Source organism: Amphibalanus amphitrite, unplaced genomic scaffold (genome assembly GCF_019059575.1).
Source record: "Amphibalanus amphitrite isolate SeventyFive unplaced genomic scaffold, NRLGWU_Aamphi_draft 000006F_arrow, whole genome shotgun sequence".
Taxonomy (NCBI): domain Eukaryota; kingdom Metazoa; phylum Arthropoda; class Thecostraca; order Balanomorpha; family Balanidae; genus Amphibalanus; species Amphibalanus amphitrite.
In genome coordinates, this window is record NW_024881502.1 from 161,274 (window position 1) to 181,542 (window position 20,269).

The 20,269-nt window shown below is 60.5% G+C and overlaps 2 protein-coding genes across 15 annotated transcripts in view; one reads left to right on the top strand and one right to left on the bottom strand.

The window, feature by feature from the left end:
- Positions 1-5,966, top strand: part of LOC122377802 (trichohyalin-like) — a 56,716-nt gene extending 50,750 nt beyond the window's left edge. Inside the window, exons 4-6 of the mRNA XM_043358235.1 lie at positions 4,046-4,356; positions 4,514-4,712; positions 4,966-5,966. Coding sequence (XP_043214170.1) covers positions 4,046-4,356; positions 4,514-4,712; positions 4,966-5,148 — 693 coding nt within the window. The 3' untranslated portion in view covers positions 5,149-5,966. The remainder of the gene's footprint in view (positions 1-4,045; positions 4,357-4,513; positions 4,713-4,965) is intronic.
- A 329-nt stretch (positions 5,967-6,295) lies between these two features.
- The window catches only part of LOC122377809 (formin-binding protein 1-like), a 39,779-nt gene continuing 25,805 nt past the window's right edge, over positions 6,296-20,269 (bottom strand). For 4 of the 14 annotated variants that reach the window (XM_043358285.1, XM_043358248.1, XM_043358266.1 and 1 more), the window contains exons 6-15: positions 18,898-19,002; positions 15,819-15,971; positions 14,597-14,782; positions 13,702-13,923; positions 11,295-11,431; positions 10,669-10,803; positions 10,323-10,463; positions 9,430-9,647; positions 8,933-9,025; positions 6,296-7,308 (exon numbers count right to left, since the gene is read on the bottom strand). In XM_043358285.1, coding sequence (XP_043214220.1) covers positions 7,148-7,308; positions 8,933-9,025; positions 9,430-9,647; positions 10,323-10,463; positions 10,669-10,803; positions 11,295-11,431; positions 13,702-13,923; positions 14,597-14,782; positions 15,819-15,971; positions 18,898-19,002 — 1,551 coding nt within the window. In that variant the 3' untranslated portion in view covers positions 6,296-7,147. Of the gene's footprint in view, positions 7,309-8,932; positions 9,026-9,429; positions 9,648-10,233; positions 10,271-10,322; positions 10,464-10,668; positions 10,804-11,294; positions 11,432-13,701; positions 13,924-14,596; positions 14,783-15,818; positions 15,972-18,897; positions 19,003-20,269 lie in introns of all 14 variants that reach the window. The other 10 variants (XM_043358313.1, XM_043358324.1, XM_043358305.1 and 7 more) reach the window with 5 other exon arrangements.

The following is a 20,269-nucleotide window of genomic DNA, read 5'->3' on the forward strand; positions in this document are numbered from 1 at the left end:
TTTGTTTTTGGTGACCTGACCTAACCTGACCTGACCTTGACCTTGACCTTTGAATGACATTGTATGCAACGAATATTGTCTTGGTAGTCTAAGAACACGTTTTGGGCAATCAGTCTCAGTCCATTCTCCGGCAACTACGGTGCAAGGCCGATACTGTAGAAACTTACATTTTGTACCATTGACCTGACCTTGACCTGACCTCTGACCTACTTAAGCAAAAAAATTGGGCTCTTTAGATCCGCCTTGTTGAGAGCTTTCGATTGCCGTTTTCCCCGTCTTTCTACGACCATCGGTTCGGAAGTTAGACAGGGGGGGCAGAATCTGCCCCCCCCCCCCCCAGCAGGGCGCGTATGGCTGAATAGCCCAGCGGGGCGCGGGTTAACCCGCGCCCTGCTGGGGGTCCTGGATTTCCACGCCCTGCTGGGGGGGGGGGGTGTTTGAACACCCCCCCTTCTAACTCGGCTCCTGGGCCACGTAGCGATACGCGGAAGGCGGCGTTCGAAAGAGCGTCAAAAATAATGAGGAAATCACTTCGGTCAATTTTTTGGTCAGGTCAAAGGTCAGGTCACCAGAGGTCATTGAAGGCAAAATTTCGCCGATTTCCAGGTCGAATGTCGACAATTTCCAAGAAGCCAACGCATAACTCGGGAACCAATAGAGCTACAGCGCCGCGGAAAAGCGCATTCGATAGCTCTATTAACGCCCTTTCTGAGTAATTCTCTCAGATTTGACCTAACCTCAACGGTTTTGCCTGCAGGGGGCAAAAACTGCAAAAATAGGCGATTTTTTCGGAAACAGTTTTTCTGCAATAACTTTTGACCCAAGCCTTGTACGAGCTTACTTTTACCGGCATCGTGTTCCTCTTGTCAAGACGCATCGAATGAACTATAACTTGACCTTGAAAGGTCAACTTGAAAATTTGACCTCAGGTCAAGGTCATGACCTGACCGGAAAGGGTCATGTTGCATATCAGTCGATCCGTATCGTCGAGCTGAACACAGCTAAGGCGTTTTCATCGCTCGAGCATGCCTCTATCAAAAGTTATTTGCGAAAAACTGTTAGATACCATTCGTGACCTAAGATGACCTCAGGGCATAAACAGGGGTCACGGACACCATTTTCATGTTCAGTGTGTCTAAGCCACTTGTAATTCAGTGTTTGGGAGTGTTTATAATGTCTTTCGTCCAAAAGAGGCGCATTTCAATTTTCTCCCATTGACTTATAATGGGGAGGTCGCAAAATTGACCTGACCTTAGGTCATCGATATCAAAATTCTGAGATATACATTTTGTACATACTATTGCTCTTAGCAATCGCTGAAAGTTTCAAAGCGATCGGTCACTCGGTGTAGCTATGACAGACATTGAAACTTTTTATGAGGTGAGGTCACTTCAAGTGACTTGGTGACCTGACCTTGAATGACCTTGGTCTGAAATTTTCACAACATGTGTAGAATTGATGTATGATAAGGTGTACCAAAAACGGAGGCGCTCCGCGCCGCCGTTTTTGAGATATTCGCGAAAAACCACAAGGGGGGGTGTTCAAACACCCCCCCCCCCCAGCAGGGCGCGGGTTAACCCGCGCCCTGCTGGGGGTCCTGGATTTCCACGCCCTGCTGGGAGGGGGTGTTTGAACACCCCCCCTTCTAACTCGGCTCCTGGGCCACGTAGCGATACGCGGAAGGTGGCGTTCGAAAGAGCATCAAAAATAATGAGGAAATCACTTCGGTCAATTTTTTGGTCAGGTCAAAGGTCAGGTCACCAGAGGTCATTGAAGGCAAAATTTCGCCGATTTCCAGGTCGAATGTCGACAATTTCCAAGAAGCCAACGCATAACTCGGGAACCAATAGAGCTACAGCGCCGCGGAAAAGCGCATTCGATAGCCCTATTAACGCCCTTTCTGAGTAATTCTCTCAGATTTGACCTAACGTCAACGGTTTTGCCTGCAGGGGGCAAAAACTGCAAAAATAGCCGATTTTTTCGGAAACAGTTTTTCTGCAATAGCTTTTGACCCAAGCCTTGTACGAGCTTACTTTTACCGGCATCGTGTTCCTCTCGTCAAGACGCATCGAGTGAACTATAACTTGACCTTGAAAGGTCAAGTTGAAAATTTGACCTCAGGTCAAGGTCATGACCTGACCGGAAAGGGTCATGTTGCATATCAGTCGATCCGTATCGTCGAGCTGAACACATCTAAGGCGTTTTCATCGCTCTAGCATGCCTCTATCAAAAGTTATTTGCGAAAAACTGTTAGATACCATTCGTGACCTAAGATGACCTCAGGGCATAAACAGGGGGTCACGGACACTATTTTCATGTTCAGTGTGTCTAAACCACTTGTAATTCAGTGTTTGGGAGTGTTTATAATGTCTTTCGTCCAAAAGAGGCGCATTTCAATTTTCTCCCATTGACTTATAATGGGGAGGTCGCAAAATTGACCTGACCTTAGGTCATCGATATCAAAATTCTGAGATAAACATTTTGTACATGCTATTACTCTTAGCAATCGCTGAAAGTTTCAAAGCGATCGGTCACTCGGTGTAGCTATGACAGACATTGAAACTTTTTATGAGGTGAGGTCACTTCAAGTGACCTGGTGACCTGACCTTGAATGACCTTGGTCTGAAATTTTCACAACATGTGTAGAATTGATGTATGATAAGGTGTACCAAAAACGGCGGCGCTCCGCGCCGCCGTTTTTGAGATATTTGCGAAAAACCACAAGGGGGGGTGTTCAAACACCCCCCCCCAGCAGGGCGCGGGTTAATAGTCATACCCCTGAGTTCGTGCCCTCCAGTTAGCCGTTTTACCTTGCTCTGCAGGGACGCGCTATAGGTCAGAAAACTGCCGGATCAACTGATACAACGGTTCCAGATAATCACATTGATGCTGTCCTTCGGTGGAGAGGTTTACCTTTATGACGTCATGTCGGCGACCTGACTTGATCTTAAAGTGCGGCTGGATGGTGTTTGAAGATTTGGTTTTGATCGAAGATCAGGCGGTATCCCAAATGTTGGGCTGGTCTTGGACTGTATTGTGAGCACATTCCGAGCTATAGCAATAGGGTAGTGGTGTCAATCGGAACTTGAATCTTCGGAATTCCGATTTTGTCCAATGTCCAATTCGGAATTCGGTTGGACAATGACCGCAGGCTTTGGACAACTTTGGACAATCGCTTGCTACACCTCAACATTTTTAAAGAGTAGTCGTGTTTAACATTGATTGGCTATTAGAAAGCTCAGCATTCGATATGATTAACACTTTTGAGCTTATAACGGTACATGAAAAGCAAATTAGATAACAGTGTTGAGTGTAAACTATTGCGTAGGTGTCGGACATCTTTGGACAAATGGCTGGCTTGGACATTTTTGGACGGACAATCGACGTAAGCATTGGACATTGGACGGACTTTGGACATACGTTTTCTGAAATTGACACCACTACAATAGGGCGTCCAGGAGTGACTGCCATCCTCGGCCGGGGAGCGGTAAAAGTAAAACTTAGAGTTAGTTTTGATCTCTCACTGCCAAACTACGGTGGCAGAGAACGTGTCTCTTCTGTCCTTATTTATCCATTTACATATCAACATTCCCTTAGGTCGCAGCAAAAGCCATCGGTTACGCCCAGAGCCTCCATTCGCCTGTCGCTAATAGAGCCATGAGCCACTGAAGGCGGAACGCCAGGGGTCGGGTGCACTCCCAGGGTACGTTATTTATGATGCGAAACATCGTAACTGTAAATTATACAGGATAATTTATGAAATTAATAGACACATGGGTATGATTAAACTGGTTGCATATTATGTCCGATATACGTCTAACTTCTAAGGCAGGGAGACGGTACCGCCCGTAGACACACCGCTCCATAGAGCACATCGGCACTTCCTCTCCTCCTCTCCGCCACAGCCACGTGCTCCCCGATTGGGACCCGGTTACCTGCCAAAGTGGGTTCGCCACAGTAACAGACGTTCATGACAGACGGTGGACGCCATCTGTCCTGGGCTCTGCGCCCGGCCGGTAGTATCAATTCTATCTGCTGCCGCCAGGTGTCAGCACTGCGCCGCGAGCTGCTGCTGGGTGTGCCCGCCGGAGTTTCGTCGGGCGGCCGGCGGCGGCGCCACGGTCGCCGGTCGGCGGGCGCCCGGTTTCGGCAGCGCGTGCTGGCGGACGTGCTGGAGGTGCTGTACGACAAACAGCTGCGCCTGGACGAGCGCCAGGTGGCGGACCAGAGGAACCGCAGCGAGCTGGCCGCCGGCCTGGCCGAACAGCGCCGCCGACTGGAGCGGCTCGAGCGCCGGGTGGAGGGCGCAGAGAGCGAGGGCCGCCTCCTCAGCTGGCGGCTCAACGCCACTGACGGGTGAGTGCCGACACAGGGACGGATGGAGGGTGGAGGGCGGAGCGGGGGAGGGACGGATATGATAGAGGCAGACTTAGTGCTGTGGCCATGGACCGGGATGGGTACCGTCTCTGTGAGGTGATTTCCGCCGTCAGCTCACACCCCGGCGTCTCGGCAGGACGGGCGCGGCGCGCGCGCTGAAGCAGTCCACCTCGGTGCTGATCCGGGAGGTGGAGCAGCTGGAGACCAAGCTGGACGCCAGGACGGCCGCACTGCAGGCTGAGCTGGCGCGGCTGGACGTGGGCTGCGGTCAGCTGACGACGGCCGTGGACGAGCTGCGCCAGCGCCAGGCCGGCCTGCCCGAGCGCGCAGACAGGGTGCGTACCAGCCGCGGGGGTTCGGGGGACTGGCGGGGGTCAGACGGACCACAGGGGTTCAGCGCGGGTCCGGTGGGAACTGGAGGTGGTTGGAGGGTGGAGCCGGCAGCCCTCGCAGTAAGGTGGATCAATGGCCGTCCTCTTATCGTTTGTCTCCGGCCCAGCAAGGACACATTGTGGTGGCTTTTGTATCTGACTCAGCGAAGTGGCGGCCCTACCACACTGTGTGAGCCACTGTGTTTGTGTTTTTCAGCTGAGCCAGCAGCTGGCGGCCGTCTCCCGGGAGCACCAGGTGACGCGCAGTCAGCTGATGGTGCTCCAGGCCGACCTGCTGACCCTCAGCCTGGACGGGAGTGGCCACACGGACCCTGCCGACCTGACCCTCAGCCCGGACCGGACGGACCCCACGGACCCTGCCGGCGGCGCGGGCACCTGAGCGGCCGCCGGTCCCCGCTCGCCGCAGCTGAGCTGACACGCAGCAGTGCCAACAGTACAAGGCCGGCCCGCCGGGCAGCTAGTCACCGTACGTCACCGCCGAGCGGGCGGGCGGGCGGCGCGGGACGGCCGGCGGCGGAGAACCGGGGCCGGTCAGCGTCACTATAGGAGTCACACTGCCCAGTGTCACACCGCCTGGGGACACGCCACGGGCAGTGTCACACCGCCTGGGGGTCCCGGAGTGTCACATACTGGGGACGTGTCTCGGACAGTGTCACACAGTCACACAGCCTGGGGGCGTGTCCGGGACAGTGTCCCACCGCCTGGGGACGTGTCCCGGACAGTGTCACACCGCCTGGGACGTGTCCCGGACAGTGTCACAGAGACTGGGGACGACGTGTCCCGGACAGTGTCACACCGCCTGGGGGTCCCGGACAGTGTCACACAGACTGGGGACGTGTCCGGGACAGTGTCACACCGGACGATGAGGGTACCATCGCACGCTCATGTGGCAAGTTATAGGAGAGTCAAAAAGTTCATCGTAGTGTCGTGAGTCGTAAAACAGCTGAGGATACAATAGCAGCTCAGCCAAGTAGGTCCGATATATTTAGATGCTAGTTAGTGATAGTATTCCGATCGTGTGCTGTCGCGCGCGTCTACCCGTACAAGACACAGGTTAGAACCTGTTTAGAGCTTTTAACAGTGGAATAGCGCTAAGGATGCCGGTGAATCCGTTTTGACACCGACGTAGCGTCAGCGTGGAAGTAGCATGGATGATGCCGCGTTATCTCGTGAATACAGATTATCCTCTTTCTGTAACGTTGAATGTGAGCACGGAGGTGGCCAATGTGTGCAGATCGCCCCTGAAGCAGGGCATTTGTGAGCGGTTTCGGCGCTGTCCCATACCCGGGGGGGGGACCACCACCACTGACGGCGGGCGGCGGACCGGGCCGTCCCTGGGTAACCGGACCGGTCTGCCACTGCCGATGTGACGGACCGGGCCGTCCCTGGGTAGCCGGCCCGGTCTGCCCCCGCCGACCCCCCTGCAGGAGGAAGGGGTGGCGGACCGGGCCGTCCCCCCACCGTCCCGCTCCTGAGCAGCCCGACCCCGCCCCGTGCGCCCGGCTCACACTGCCCACAGGCGCGGCTGGGAAGGTCCTCGCGTCTGTATTGAGTTATGGTGATGGCGGTAAAACAGTGGTCCCGGCCTGCGCCGCTCTGCCCACCGCGACTGTTTATGAATATCACGTAACCACGCGCCGGCAGCATCCACACACACACGTACAAACACACACAGAGACACACACCAGCGACCGCCGCACGGACACACACCGTCTCGGTCACACTCCGAACAGCGGCTGTCACCGTCTGGTCACAGACCCGACCCCGGTCACAGGTCACGGACCGGACACTGGACACAGGTCACACACCGGACTCCCGGTCACAGCCTGAAGGCGGACCCGGTCGGAAGACAAACATACAAACACGCCCCAGCGGCCGAGCGCCCGCCGAGGCCTGCCGACAACAAACAGACACAACTCCCCGGCGTCACAGGGCGACCTTAAAGCTAAGCGCGGCGACGCACGGCGTCACGCAACATAAAACGGCAACGAGCGCCGCCCAGTCGACAGGGTATAAACTCGGTCCGCCGAGCCGGCTGGTTAAACAATTCAGTATACTTGTCGTAGTCATGTGTGGGTACAGTGTCGTACTCGGTACAAACGTCCTCTCCGCACGCTGTGTCATGGACTGCCAGGGTCCCGGGACACTGCCGCGGGCCGGCCGCCGCCCCGCGCGGACGGTGGTCGGCCGACTCCGCCGGCAGCCGCGGTGACCGGCCGCGACCCCTGACCTGACCGGCCGGCCGCCGGCCTATCACAGCCGGCGGCCGCAGCGCTCTGATATGATCGCGGCGGCGCGCCGCGCGGCCGCCCAGGCACGCTGCACGCTGACCTGACCTCAGCAGATTGTGACTCGGTGTGCGCTGACCTGATCCGCCCTCAGCAGGCCGGGTGCAGCAGCACCTGCAGGTAGGCCGTCGGTACGAAGCCCTCCTCGAGGCTGTCGTGACGCCGGACGCGCGTCCAGCCGTCGCCCTGGTCCAGCTCGATCACCAGCAGCTGCTCGCCCTCCTGCATCGGGATCGAGCCCTCGCTGGCCGCTGTACGGACAGACAGGGGGTCAGTCAGCGACCCGGGGGCTGTCAGAGGCGGGGGGATGGACCCCTCGCTGGCCGCTGTATGTACGGACAGAAAGGGGGTCAGTCAGGAACCGGGGGCCGTCAGAGGCGGGGGGGGGGGACGGATCGAGCCCTCGCTGGCCGCTGTATGTACGGACAGACAGTGGGTCAGTCAGGGACCAGGGGGCTGTCAGAAGCGGGGGAGAGGGATGGACCCCTCGCTGACCGCTGTACGGACAGTCAGGGACCGGCGGGGGGGGGGGGGGCTGTCGGAAGCGGGGGGGATTGACCCCTCGCTGGCGGCTGCACGGACAGACAGGGTCAGTGTAATCATGGGACAGGGGTCACAGTGACGGGTAGGTTACCGACGGAATGCAGTGTCGTTAGCCAAATTATAAGAAATACTCCCAGTTACGGCTATACATAATACAGAACTACGATGCTCGCCCAGGCACATTGTTTCCACTTTGAATCAGTGCACATTCAGTCATTTTTTGTCTGTCAGCTGAGGCGATGTAAACAAGATGTCCTTTTGCTACAAACTTCGAGCGTGGGTCGGATCATGTTCCATTACAACAGAGCTACAATTTGCTGCTGATGGCCTGTTGGGATCCGCCACCCAGCCGCAGCGCAGTATATCATGGACAGTTAATCAGAGTGGCCGTTTCGATCCAACTTTTGTCGGGCGCACGCTGCTGTCAAATTAGGCTGGCGAGTTTCGGCGGCAGGCCGCGCCCATATATCACGTCTGGGCCGCGGCGGAGCACGGTAAAAACGACGGCGCCCTGATCGGCACGACGGCCGCCATCAATAACCCCATCAGCAGTCCGTGGGGCGGACGGCGGCGGACGGCGGCGAATGTGTGCCGCCACTCGCGCCACTCACAGCCGGACAGCCAGTGCCGGCACATCGGGGCCCACCACACCTATGTCTAAGCGGTGCTGCGCCTGCAGAGGCACCCTCTAACCCAGATGGCCAGTACAGACTGTGTGCAGTGGGGGTCCCCGGCGGCGCGGGAGGATAGCGGATACGGCAAAATTACTGTTTACTGAGGCAGGCGACAGCATGCTCTTAGAACACTATTAAATACAACAATAGGGATCGTTCCTGTAACGGCAATGGGTTTAATACGACTAACACTGAGCCAAATACGTGCTACGGCAATGCATCGATAATACGAAGTGCATACGACGTCATGGCTATTATATTCGGCCGTATGCGCCGATGGGTAAGAAGTTAGAGTGCACACAAACACCAACCAATGAGGCAAACACCCGCGGCGCGGGGTAGTGCGAGTGGAGGCGACGGCTGGTAGTACCGCCGGCCCTCGACACCGCGCAGCCAAACACCAAACGCGGGCGGCGGCGGCGCCGGGGAGGACGGGGAGGGAGGGAGGCGCCGGTCGCTGCTCCGGCGCCGTGGGACTGGGAATAGCCGTGCTGGCGGCGCCGGGGAGGACGGGGAAAGGGAGGGAGGCGCCGGCCGCTGCTCCGGCGCCGTGGCACAGTGAGGGGCCGTGCTGGCGGCGCCGGGGAGGCCTGGACACACACACGCACACACACACACGGACACGGACACGGACGGACACACGGCACAGCTCAGTGACCTGGGAAGTGGTACAGGCCGCGGCCGGAGCCGATCGGCGGCAGCGGCAGGCACACGATGTCATCGTCCGAGGCGGACAAGTCGGCCAACACGTCTGTCGGGTGGGACGGCCGGTCACTGCACTACCTCCGACACATACACAGACCGACAGTACACACCGACACACCCAGACAGCCCATACCGGCCGGACTGACAGACAGAAGGTCCCTGACACACTGCTCAGTGCTCAGACAGCAGTGTGAGCGATAGATAACACCCGGGTGCGGCCGGACCGGAGCAGACAGGCAGAGGCCGCCGTGAGCGTGGCAGTCTCCGCAGGTAATCGGACAAACCAAAGCAGCCTACTCCGGGGATCTAGCCGACAGCCGTATCGCTACCACCATTCCTCCAACGGCGATCACTACCCTGCCGCTGTGTCCCTAGCGCCCCTCTGTCTGCCCTCCCCGTGCCGCCCTCCAGCGCCACCTGTCTGTCAGAAGGGACGCCTCCGTCACTCACCGTCGAAGGCGTAGAGCGCCTTGGCCTGGCCGAGCACGGGCAGCGCCGGCTCGTCGCCGTAGCTGAAGTCGGCCTCGTGTTCGGCCTGCTCGGAGTCGTCGGCGCCGGGCGGCGGCGGCGGCGGCGGCGCCGGGCCGTCCGCGTGGTCCTCGTCAGACTCCGAGTCCGGCAGCGAGGTGTGCGAGGTGCCCAGGCCCGACTCAGGGCTGTTGGAGCACCTGGTCAGCGCCGCGCAGTCAGAACACAGCCAGAGCACAGTAACACACAGCCAGAGCACAGTAACACATACCCGACTCGGGGCTGTTGGAGCATCTGGTCAGCGCAGCACAGTCGGAGCACAGTAACCACAGCAGAACACAATCAGAGCACAGTCAAAGCACGGTCAGATAACAGCACCACACACTTATGATCTATGGGTCATGGCTCCCACCCGGGGCAGCTGTTGCAGCTACCTCGCCCATAGGGCAAACAAACAACACCTCTGACCTGGCACGCTAACAGTTAACGTTACCGCACACTCGACCTCCTAGGTATGTGAGCGAGAGTCTGGGACACTGAGCTTTCTAACCTGCACCAGGTTCTTCAGAATGAAATACAAACAAGTGTGAAAACTGAAAATAGTTAAATTCAGAGCACAAGTCCACAGTACACACAATTTACTATCGAGTCTGTGGATCCGCTTGAGAACACTGACCCTCCGTCCCCACTGCCCAGTACAAACTGACCCGCCCGCTCCCCAGTGGTACTGGCCCTGTGTCCCCCTGATGTACTAACTACTAACACTGCGTCCCCAGTGGTACTGACCCGTGGCTGGCCGGCGGCGTGGAGGGCGCCGACTGACCCCGTGTGACCAGTGGCTGCCACTGACCCGCCCGTTCCCCAGTGGTACTGACCCGTGGCTGGCCGGCGGCGTGGAGGGCGCCGACTGACCCTGCGCCGCCGCGCCGGATCGCGCCATGGACGAGTCGCTAGCCGAGCGGCTGAGGTTGCTGTCCGGCTCACTGAGACTGGTCCGGCCGCCGCCGTCCAACAACCTGCCAGAGGTCAGGTCAGGTCAGTTGAGGTCAGGTCAGGTCAGAGACTCACTGAGGCTGATCCGGCCGCCGCCGTCCAGCAACCTGCCAGAGGTCAGCAAAGGTCGCACCAGGCCCGATTCAGGTCAGCTGATGCCGTGTTAGCTCGGCCACTCCCCTCGCCCGCCCCTGGTCCGACCGCCGCTGGGTCCGCTCCCGCACTGACCTCTGGAACTTGTGCAGCTCGAGTCTCAGCCGCTCGAGGTTCTGGGTGTTCTCTCTCAGCTGGGACTCGATCGTCAGCGGGTCGCCCAGCGCCGGGTTACTCTCGTACACGCCCTTCATCTTCATCAGACCGTCCCTGCGGGGCAGACAGCCGAAGACGGTCATACACCTCCTGTGGACAGTCCCTCGGCACAGCTCCGATAGCCTCCTCCGATAGCAGTTCACAGTTGACCAGCGCCCGGTCCACCGGCACAGTCCCACCCGGTACACCGGCACCACTCACCGACTTATGGACCGACTGTCGGCCGCTAGACCGGCCGGTCTGTCGCGCCCGCCCCCAGTCTGTCAGCTGCCGACAGCCCGTCCACAGACGGCCCACAGCCCACCCACCGTACATCGTCCACAGTCCGTCCACAGCCCGACCACCGTCCACAGTCCGTCTACCGAATACAGCTCCTATCTAGACCGCTCAAAGTCCGGTCAGGGTTTACAGTCCGTCCACGTCCGCCCAAAGTCTAACCACAGACCACAGTCCAGCCGCCCGGCCGTCCACCGCCCACCGCCCACCGCCCGCCCAACCACCGCCCACAGTCCGTCCACCGTCCACCGCCCGGCCGCCCCGCTCACCTGGTGGACGTCTCCTGGCTGATCTTGGCCGCCAGGTCGTCCATCCGGTTCTGTATCCGCTTCCGGCGCTGGTTGGGTGGCAGGCTGTCCAGGTCCTCCTTCACAAACGATTCGAATGACGCGTTGGCCATATTGTTCTGCGGGGAAGGGCAGCGGTCAGTGCCCAGCCGGGAAAGGGCAGCGGTCAGTGCCCAGCCGGCGGTGTGCGATCAGGGGAAGGGCAGGGCCAACCCGACATCAATAACCAATAAATGTGTTATTTACCAATAAATACATTCAGTACCGTATCGAAATTCGACAGTCATTGAGCAAGTCCGTATCCCCCGGCCCACTAGAGGATGCGTTGGGCCAGGGTGGCGCCATCCTTCCCAACACCTTCCGACCTCCCACCCATGATGGGGAGACGGCACACCAGACCCGACCTCCCACCCATGATGGGGAGACGGTACACCACTCCCGACCTCCCATCCGGGGTGGGGAGACGGTACGCCAGACCCGACCTCCAACGCTGGTGGGGCGACGGTACGCCAGACCTGACCTACCGCCCAGGGTGGGGAGACGGTATGCCAGACCACAGAGCTGGGAACGGCAGCGCCATACAAACGGCAGAGAAAAGCGAAAGCAGCGCAGCAGACACAAACAGAACGGGGCGCAGCTGAGCTCGTAAGGTAACAAGAGTTGGTGCTGTTTGTAAGCGAAAACGCACAAAGCTGAAAGCAGGCACCATACCCCTTGTAAGCAGCACGCCAGCTGATGGTTTGGTGGCCGGTCACCTGACCACATGTGAACACGAACACGTAAGACAGGTTACACAGAACTGCGCTACAGGCTGAACCAAGCGTCCACTCCCCTCAGCCGGCTGGTCACCTCATTAGGGCTCTCCCCACCCCTCCACACACTGCCACAGCGTGCCACGAAGGAGCGTCACAGACGCCAGCCCGCGGCCGCAGCTGGGAAAGCACGGCCAGAAGCGGCGTCTGTGACCTGGCGCGGTGCCGCCTCCTGGGCCGAGGTAGCCCACCAGCTCACCAGCCCCCACACAAATCCCGGGCGATACCGGGACCGAGCAGCCACCCACCACCACCCAGCGGAGTCGGAGCGGATTCGCCCCTGACCCATCCCTGGCCGCCAACAGCCGCGGGGAGGACGCACAGGTGACTGAAGCGCGATAGTTCCGTGAACACAGCAGAGAGCCAGCAACGAACGCAACCAGCGGCACTACCAGCACCAAAAGCAGCAGGAACAACACAAACAAACCAACACAAACGGCACTAGCACCAGCAGCACTGGCAGTAGAGCCACCAGCAGCGGCACCACCGGCACCAGCAACAGTGGGGGAAGCACCAGCGGGAGCCGCAGAGGCAGCAGCAGCACGAACAGCAGCGGCGGCGGCGGCAGCAGCGACGGTAGCGAAGGAGAAAATCTCACGGAATGGGACAGACCATCGCGCCGTGGTGTCCGCTGTGTCTCAGGGTCCGTACTCACCGCGGCGGTCAGAGGTGGCCGGAGACGCGACCAGCAGAGAGCGGCCAGACGGAGACGGAGACGGAGACGAGCGGCGGGCAGACGGAGTGTTAGTACCGGCACCTCACACCAGGGGCGGCCGAGAGGAACGGAAAGGGGGGGGGGCGTGCAGAGCAGGGCTGATGGAGGGCGGAAGGGCGCAACTGGGACGGACCGGGCAGTCCCGAGGGACCGACAGGACAGGGGAGGGACCAGGAATCAACCGGTCCTGAGCGGCTCGGACAATGGAGCCGACATTGATGGGTGAGCAGGCACGGAGAGGCTCAAAATCGTCGTACAGGACCATGTGAATGGTTGAGGAGAGGGGTTCAGCGAGCCAACACCGGGTTAGAGCACGTCAGTCACCGCACCCGATACTAACTACTGTCCGAACAGTACCGGGTCGTGTTAGTGGCACCCCCAGACACCGCCTACTAACTACTGTCCCTGTCCGACCAGTACCGGGTCGTGTTAGTGACACCATTCAGAGACCTGCCGCAGTACCCCGGGCGACAAGCAGTCCCCTCCCGGGTCATATGAGTGACAGCTGTCCTCCTCCGGTCCGCCGGGAGGAGAGACAAGAGCCGGTAGCGGCCGCCCGCCCCAGCACGGCCAACAGACGTACCGGCGCGGCACGGGAGGCGCACTCACTCTCTGTCTGCTCCCGAGCCGCGGCCACCAGCAGCCCGCCAGGGACCACTTCCAGCCGGGCACCGTCCGCGCTCTGCGCACTACCATGCTCTACAGACTAGCTCTACCGGCACCCACCCGAGCCCCTCCCCCCCAGCCGTGCTCCCCGTCGGCACCGCGTCCCGCCAGACACCACCGACCTCCCCCTCCCCGTCACACCAGACCACCTTACCCTCCCCTCCCCTCTCCTCTCCCGCCAGACCAGAGGACCGACCTTGCTGCCGCCGAAGATGCCGAAGATGCCGCCGCGCTTGCCGAACTTTCTGGCCGACAGGGTGCCTTTGACGGTGTGCGGTTTGGGCGAGCTGGCCGGCGGCGGCGGCAGCTGGCCCAGCGGCGGCTCGGGCGGCCGTCCGCCGTCCGACAGGTCCTCGAACGGTATCGGCTCCGGCGGCTCGAACCCGGACTTGTACCGCTCGATCACCAGCTGAGAGTCCTGTACGCACGGGTCAGGTCAGGTCAGACTCGAACCCGGACTTGTACCGCTCGATCACCAGCTGAGAGTCCTGTACGCACGGGTCAGGTCAGGTCAGACTCGAACCCGGACTTGTACCGCTCGATCACCAGCTGAGAGTCCTGTACGCACGGGTCAGGTCAGGTCAGGTCAGACTCGAACCCGGACTTGTACCGCTCGATCACCAGCTGAGAGTCCTGTACACACGGGGCAGGTCAGGTCAGGTCAGGTCAGGTCAGACTCGAGCCCAGACTTGTACTGCTCGATCACCAGCTGAGAGTCCTGTGTACACGGGTCAGGTCAGGTCAGGTCAGACTCGAGCCCAGACTTGTACCGCTCGATCACCAGCTGAGAGTCCTGTACGCACGGGGCAGGTCAGGTCAATTGAATTTCTTGTAAGTATGCTACAGACCAGATTTCGATAAAAAGTTCGTACACCCTACGGGGAACATTAATTGGAAAGTCACACCCAAACCTAGACCCATCAGTCAGCACTAGCAGTCACGTTCCTCTCCACACTCCCCATTCCGAGAGGCTGCTCGTTAGTCGTGATCCGTCCACCCGCGGCTCCCCGTCCCGGCGCTGCTGGCCGGCCGCCCCCCCCCCGCACCTGTCGCCGCCCCGTGTCCCGGCGGCACGTGCCCCCCTCGCTCACCCGGTCGGGGTCGATCTCGTCGGCGGCGGCCACTATGCCGTCCAGACACGTGTGGACGATGGGGAACACGTGGCGCTCGATGTCCACGGCGCGTCGCATGTGCGCCTGCATACAGCGCGCGCGCCGCTCGTCCAGCGCCTGCAGTTCGCCGAACAGCGCCGGCATGGCGCTCGTGTAGTGCAGGTGCTGCCGGCCGAGCAACGGTCACAGTCAGTCTGAGGTGGGGGGACACTGAAACCGTCCTGGGACACTGCCCGCGGAGGACGGCCACAGTCAGTCCGATGTGGCAGGAACTGAGAACGTCCCAGGCTGAATATTGTGGGAGCCAGCAGGTCACAACAATGTGCCATCAAAGCTTCTTCTTAGATATCAAATAAAACGCTCAGCAACTAAGCACCTACTTACTACGCTTACCGTAATAGTTAATACATTCCCTATCAAATTAGCGAACGCTGCGATTGGGTTGGATAGCATAGCATGTGCCTGACCGCGGTCGGCCCGCTACAGACGGAGGCGGAGCAGGCCGGCGGTCCTACCACCGAGTGCCCGGCTCCGCGGCGGGCCGAGGCGCCGGACCGGGCGGGCCGGACGTGAGTCAGCTGCCCGGCCCGACCCGGGGCGGCCAGGCAGCGGCCGGCCCGCCGACCCGCTCGTGGGCGCCGACCGCACCACGCCGCACCGATAACGTACATAACACTGACCTACAGACGGGGAGGGGCGCCTCGGTGTGGCCCAGTGTGACTCTACTCTACATGTCCCTGCGGGGCCCCGGAGATCCCGCGTCACCTTAACGTTCCATCGAGGCCCCGCAGGTCCCTGTGTGTCGCTATGTGACCCCGCAGGTCCCTGTGTGACCCTGTGTGACCCCGTGTGTCGCTGTGTGACCTCGTGTGTCGCTGTGTGACCCTGTGTGACCCCGTGTGTCGCTGTGTGACCTCGTGTGTCGCTGTGTGACCCTGTGTGACCTCGTGTGTCGCTGTGTGACCTCGTGTGACCCCGTGTGACCCCGTGTGTCGCTGTGTGACCCCGTGTGTCGCTGTGTGACCTCGTGTGTCACTGTGTGACCCTGTGTGACCCAGTGTGTCGCTGTGTAACCCCGTGTGTCGCTGTGTGACCCAGTGTGTCGCTGTGTGACCCCACCGTCACGCACCTGCAGGTCGTTGGTGCGCTGTGTGACCCCGTGTGACCTCGTGTGTCGCTGTGTGACCCCACCGTCACGCACCTGCAGGTCGTTGGTGCGCTGCAGCTGGTTGGCGTACTCGTTCTTGCAGTCCTCGCTCTGCTGACCCTTGATGCTAGCGGCCATTTTCTGTTTCTCGACCTCGGCCCGGCTCAGGTTGAGGTCAGCGTCGGCCCGCCGGAACGCTTCCTGCGCCTGCCGCCGACAGAGATACCGGGTCAGGGCGGGGCAGAACGACACTGACACCGGGTCAGGGCGGGGCAGGCCGACATTGACACCGGGTCAGGGCGGAGCAGACCGACACTGACACCAGGTCAGGGCGGGACACTGACACCGGGTCAGGGCGGGGCAGGCCGACCCTGACACCGGGTCAGGTCACTCAGGGCCGGCACTGACACCGGTCAGGGCGGGGCAGGCCGACACTGACACCGGGTCAGGGCCGACACTGACACCCCGGGTCACGGCGGGGCAGGCCGACACTGACACTGGGTCAGGGCAGACACTGACACCGGGTCAGGGCGGGGCAGGCCGACACTGACACCCCGGGTCAGGGCCGACACTGACACCGGGTCAGAGCGGGGCAGACCGACACTGACATCGGGTCAGGTCGACAGGCCGACAGAGGGTCAGGGCGAGACAGGCCGACAGAGGGTAGCCTACAGGCTCGGGAGCGGTCTCAGGGACAGCCTCAGGGTCAGGGTCAAAGGGGACGACAGACCAGGGGACCGGCACAGTGGCAAAGTCAAGGCAGTGGTGGGAGGCAGGTTCATAGGGCATAGATACAGATGGGGGCAGGGTTAGAGGGCAGAAATAGCGATTACAACAGGGGACAGGGAGCAGAATAGGGCCGGGTCAGGGGGCACGGGGAACGAAATCGGTCCATCGGGGACGAGTTCGAGCATTATTGAACCAACAATACCGGGCAAGGAAATGAGATGTGACACCGTTACGGCGGAGGGTTCGAGCCACCTCTGACTGGCGGAGGGCTCCAGCTGCCTCTGACTAGCGGAGGGTTCCAGCCACCTCTGACTAGCGGAGGGTTCCAGTCACCTCTGACTAGCGGATGGTTCGAGCAGCCTCTGACTAGCGGAGGGCTCCAGCCACCTCTGACTAGCGGCGGGTACGGGCAGCCCTCTGACTAGCGGAGGGTTTCAGCGGCCTCTAACAAGCAGCGGCATTCAGCAGTCTCCGACTGGCAGAGGAACTGAGCGGCCTGACCAGGACAGAGGAAAGTCCTGACTCGGAGCCATCGCCAGCCGGCGCCGCGCAGTTCTGCCGCAAAAAGGCAGGGCGCGCTCAGCCAGCGACCGCTCCAGATCGGGCCGGCGCTGTTTTTACGAGAGGCCGTGCACAAAACCGCCGGTCGTCGTCGGCGCGCCGCTACGAGTGACGTCAGTTCGACCCCGACTGACTGGCCGCGTCCTCCGACCGATCGCAGCACGGCCGGCCGACCGAGCACGGCAAAACAAAGCCGCGGACGGCGGGTGACGGGCAGCAGAGGAGAGCAGAGACGGGCTGCGGCGGGTTGGTGCCGAGTGCCGGCAGTCCGCACCGGAACGGCCTCCCCCCCACCCCCACCCGCCCCCGATCGGCCGCGCGGCGGCTGGCGGGCCCCGACGCCGCCAGCCCCATCATACGCCGCTAGATCAAGGCTATTTTTACCGGGCTGCACACTCAGTTGACTGGGAGGAAAATCTGCAATGCAGCAAACACAGGACCCAAGTGCAGCCGGAAAACGGCGTCTCGTGCCCCACCGAGGGGGGGGGGGAGGGGCGCCGGTCGGCGGCCGGCCGTACAGAGCAGGTCATCATTCAATTCTCATAAACACGGCGCAAAAACGGGAGCGCCGCCGCCGCGGCCGGTCGCTCGTGTGCCGTGCCGGGGCGGCGCGCACAGCACGGAGCGGATAGGCCGGCGGACCGGCGGCAGACCGGCCGGCGGGGAGGCGCGGCGCGGCCAGGAAAGTCGACCGCGCCGCGCCGGACCGGGCCGGGCCGGCGGCCTTGGCTGCAGCGTGGTCGGCCGCGTCATCGGCACACGGCAGCGGCCCGCCGACTCGGGCCGACCGGCCGGCGGGCTGCGACTGCACACTACGGGCACGCTGTGTCCCGTCCACACCGAGCCCGCCTACTGACCACACCGTACCCGGTCCATCGACTGTTCGGGATCACGGTCTGCGCTCTCACGCAGCAGCGTATGTCGGCCAGACATCATCGCTGCCACCGCGCCGGCCGCTGCCCCGTCAGAGGCGGGGCCCGGGCGGTAGCGGGGGCCGGGGGCCGGCCGGGGGCGGCGGCGGCCGAGAGGACAGGGGAGAGGAGGGAGGAGGGGAGAGGAGAGAGGAGGGGGAGGAGAGGAGGGGAGGGTGTCGCAGTGGCACGTGCTGGCGGCGCCGGCCGACTGTGGCGTCACGCCGCGCCGGATGTAGCGCCGATTAGCCGGACGGCCACAGACCGGGACGGGCACACAGAGCATTGCAATACTGGGCGCTGGGACTGGGGCACTGACCACCAGTCCGGGCCAGCCGACCGCGAGCCGGGGGGAGTCACCACCCCCGGGCGGTTCCGGGAGGGGGAGGGGGCACCCACCGGTGGTTAAGCAACGCCGCTCGGACGGCAGACCGGTCAGAGCAGATGGAAGGGGGCACAAAGGTCACTGGGGCGATAGATGAACAAAAAGCACACCAGCAAAGGGACTGGCGGATACGACAAAGAGTGGATCGGAACGCAGGGATACTGACGCACAGCCACTACCTCTGTGTTTGACGAAAATGTTGGATCGAAAGAGGGACATAGTGGCGCTAAGTTGGCCCAAGTCAATGACCCTGTAAGACATTAGCTATTGATTAGCGCAATAGGCCATCACCGAAATAACTCGACCGGCATCACATTCCTAGGCAATTTTATCAGAGACGAGACGGATGCAATTCCATCGGCCCGGCCGGCTGACACGGTCTATCGTGCATCAGTCGGCCGCTAGTCTCCCTCCCTGTCCCTCCCTCCCGTACCGTAACTACCTTTCCGCCTTTCCTCCTCCTCCCTCTCCCTCCCTCCCGTTCAGTATCCTCCCTCTTCCTCCCTCGCTCTCATTAAGTATCCTCCTCCTCCCTCCTATTCAGTACCTTTTCCGCCTCGCGGAAGGCCTTTTCGTAGTTCTTTTTGGACTTGTCGAGCTGGAGCCGCTGTGCCTGCAGCTGCACCACCAGCCGGTTACCCTCCTGCAGCATCTGGTGGGTCGGGAACAGAACATACAGTTACAGACCGGTCACAGGGCAACACAGGACGACTGGCACAGTACAGAGCTCACAGTCACACACCCGGTCACAGGACAACACGGGACAACCATTCAGACAGTCTCACAGTAAAGAGCTCACAGTCACAGGCCGACACAGGACGACCGGCACATAGAGACAGTCTCACAGTACAGAGCTCACAGTCACAGGCCGACACAGGACGACTGGGCACATACAGTCCCACAGTACAGAGCTCACAGTCACACACCCGGTCACAGGACAACACGGGACGACCGGCACATAAATACACACTCTCACAGCACAGAACACAGTTAGACACCCGCTCACAGGACAGCACAGTACAGAACACAGTTAGACACCGCACCACAGGACAGCACAGTACAGAACACAGTTAGACACCGCGTCACAGGACAGCACAGTACAGAACACAGTTAGACACCGCGTCACAGGACAGCACAGTACAGAACACAGTTAGACACCGCGTCACAGGACAGCACAGTACAGAACACAGTTAGACACCGCACCACAGGACAGCACAGTACAGAACACAGTTAGACACCGCACCACAGGACAGCACAGTACAGAACACAGTTAGACACCGCACCACAGGACAGCACAGTACAGAACACAGTTAGACACCGCACCACAGGACAGCACAGTACAGAACACAGTTAGACACCGCGTCACAGGACAGCACAGTACAGAACACAGTTAGACACCGCGTCACAGGACAGCACAGTACAGAACACAGTTAGACACCGCGTCACAGGACAGCACAGTACAGAACACAGTTAGACACCGCGTCACAGGACAGCACAGTACAGAACACAGTTAGACACCGCGTCACAGGACAGCACAGTACAGAACACAGTTAGACACCGCGTCACAGGACAGCACAGTACAGAACACAGTTAGACACCGCGTCACAGGACAGCACAGTACAGAACACAGTTAGACACCGCGTCACAGGACAGCACAGTACAGAACACAGTTAGACACCGCGTCACAGGACAGCACAGTACAGAACACAGTTAGACACCGCGTCACAGGACAGCACAGTACAGAACACAGTTAGACACCGCGTCACAGGACAGCACAGTACAGAACACAGTTAGACACCGCGTCACAGGACAGCACAGTACAGAACACAGTTAGACACCGCACCACAGGACAGCACAGTACAGAACACAGTTAGACACCGCACCACAGGACAGCACAGTACAGAACACAGTTAGACACC